The sequence below is a fragment of the Echinops telfairi genome, unplaced genomic scaffold (assembly GCF_000313985.2).
Source record: "Echinops telfairi isolate 266 unplaced genomic scaffold, ASM31398v2 ScPeMD7_2010;HRSCAF=2546, whole genome shotgun sequence".
NCBI lineage: Eukaryota > Metazoa > Chordata > Mammalia > Afrosoricida > Tenrecidae > Echinops > Echinops telfairi.
The window spans coordinates 15,897,090-15,898,717 of record NW_022105908.1 but is presented as its reverse complement, the minus strand read 5'-3'; the positions used below and the strand labels follow the sequence as shown (position 1 = coordinate 15,898,717).

The 1,628-nt window shown below is 54.4% G+C and overlaps 1 protein-coding gene across 1 annotated transcript in view; it reads left to right on the top strand.

Annotated features, from left to right (window-relative positions):
* DRC3 (dynein regulatory complex subunit 3) overlaps positions 1-1,628 on the top strand; it is a 57,100-nt gene that overhangs the window by 26,958 nt on the left and 28,514 nt on the right. The window contains exon 6 of the mRNA XM_045293303.1: positions 273-497. Coding sequence (XP_045149238.1) covers positions 273-497 — 225 coding nt within the window. The remainder of the gene's footprint in view (positions 1-272; positions 498-1,628) is intronic.

Genomic DNA, 1,628 nt, shown 5'->3' with positions numbered 1-1,628 from the left:
CCTTCCCTTGAGCCCAGGACAGCTCTCGATGGCATGCCCCCAGGTGAGCAAGTACCCTCCTGCCAGTAATCCCTTCCTCTGTCTGCAGCCCAATTGCTCTCAGAGGCAGATTCTGAAAGCAGTTTGCAGTCGTACTAAGCCCCTCCCCAGAGCCCTGTCCTCAGCCCCTCCCTCCAAGCACCCCACTCCTCCTGTAAACCCCAACGATCCCAGCATGGCCGGGCTCAGTGGGGGAACCAGTGGAGTCACTGAGGCCGTGCTTCTGTTCTCAGGCTGGGTTCATCGAACACCTTAATGGTTCCTTCCTGTTTGACAGCATGTACTCGGAGGATGTGGAGGGCAACAAGCTGTCCTATCTTCCTGGTGTCAGCGAGCTCCTCGGGGCATATCCTTTCAAGCTCCTCCTGCCCCTGCTGGCAGAACCCAGGGTACCTGTGCCACCACCGTGCCTCCGGCAAGTCCTGGCCTCTCGGAACCCCAGCCTTCTCCTCTCTCTCGTGAGCACCTGGGAGGGGCAATCGCCACTTCCTAGCAGTGTATCCACAACACGATTCAGAGCAGCAAAGTCCGAGAGCGCCGGCAGACAGTGCTGTCTGGATGCCGCCGAAGTCCAGGCCTGGATGGCAGGTTGTCAGGTTGGGGTGTCAAAAATGCTTTGTTCGGTGGCCTCCCTCCATTGTGTCACATACATTCTTTGTCATTTTCTCAACACCCACCCACACCCCCATCACCACCGCCTTCTGACCCGTCCTACTTGATAGTCAGGGTCAGGCCATTCGAAACTGGAGCTTGAATCTTGGCCTGCGTCCTAAAAACCGTATGCTTTCCCAAAAGGTCCCTTGCTGGATTGAGATTCACTCTTGAAAACCCAACATTCTAGAAGCCATCACAGCAGGGGGCAGGAGCATGGTGACAAGTGTTGTCAAAATCCCAGACACCGTATCAGTTCCTCTTGGTAACTGGCAGATCAAAATAAAGCCTCGATAGGGGCCAAACCACACGAGTCTCCAGGGGGAGAACTTCTCCCATATGAGTTTACCAAGGAGCTATCACAGGATTTGAACCGACGGACGCTCAACCCACTTAGTGAGGGAGAGGCCTTTATTGTTTGATTTTGCAAAATCAAGCCTCCAATCCCAGAGACAAATCCGGCAAAAAGGGGAGCACATCTCACCGCCTCCCTGGAAGCATTTTATCCCCTCGTTCACAAGCCCCTCCCTGGGTTCCTTACAGGCTGAGTACAATGGGGTTAATAATCCTTCCCAACCATGACCTTTGCCTGAGAGTCTTTGCCCCCTACCCCCAATTTTTTAACTGATCAGTCCCTATATTCCATACCCCAGGCGCCTGAGCCCTAGTAATCATCCTGAAGGCTATCAATTGGTGCCCTGGTTCTTCAGTAAGGACCTGACTCTTTGTTCTCTGTTTGCGGAAGATGCACCAGCCTGGTGACTTCATTCCCACAGCGTGGAGGTGAAATAGGAGGAGACGTGGTGAGGATGGCCAGGGCCCTGTCTAGGCAGCTAGCCTGCACTACCACCGGGCTCTGCCACCTCCCATCTGGTGACCTGCAGACTCACTGTTGAATCGTAGCTATAGCATGCTATGGCTGGGTGCCTCTGGGAAAG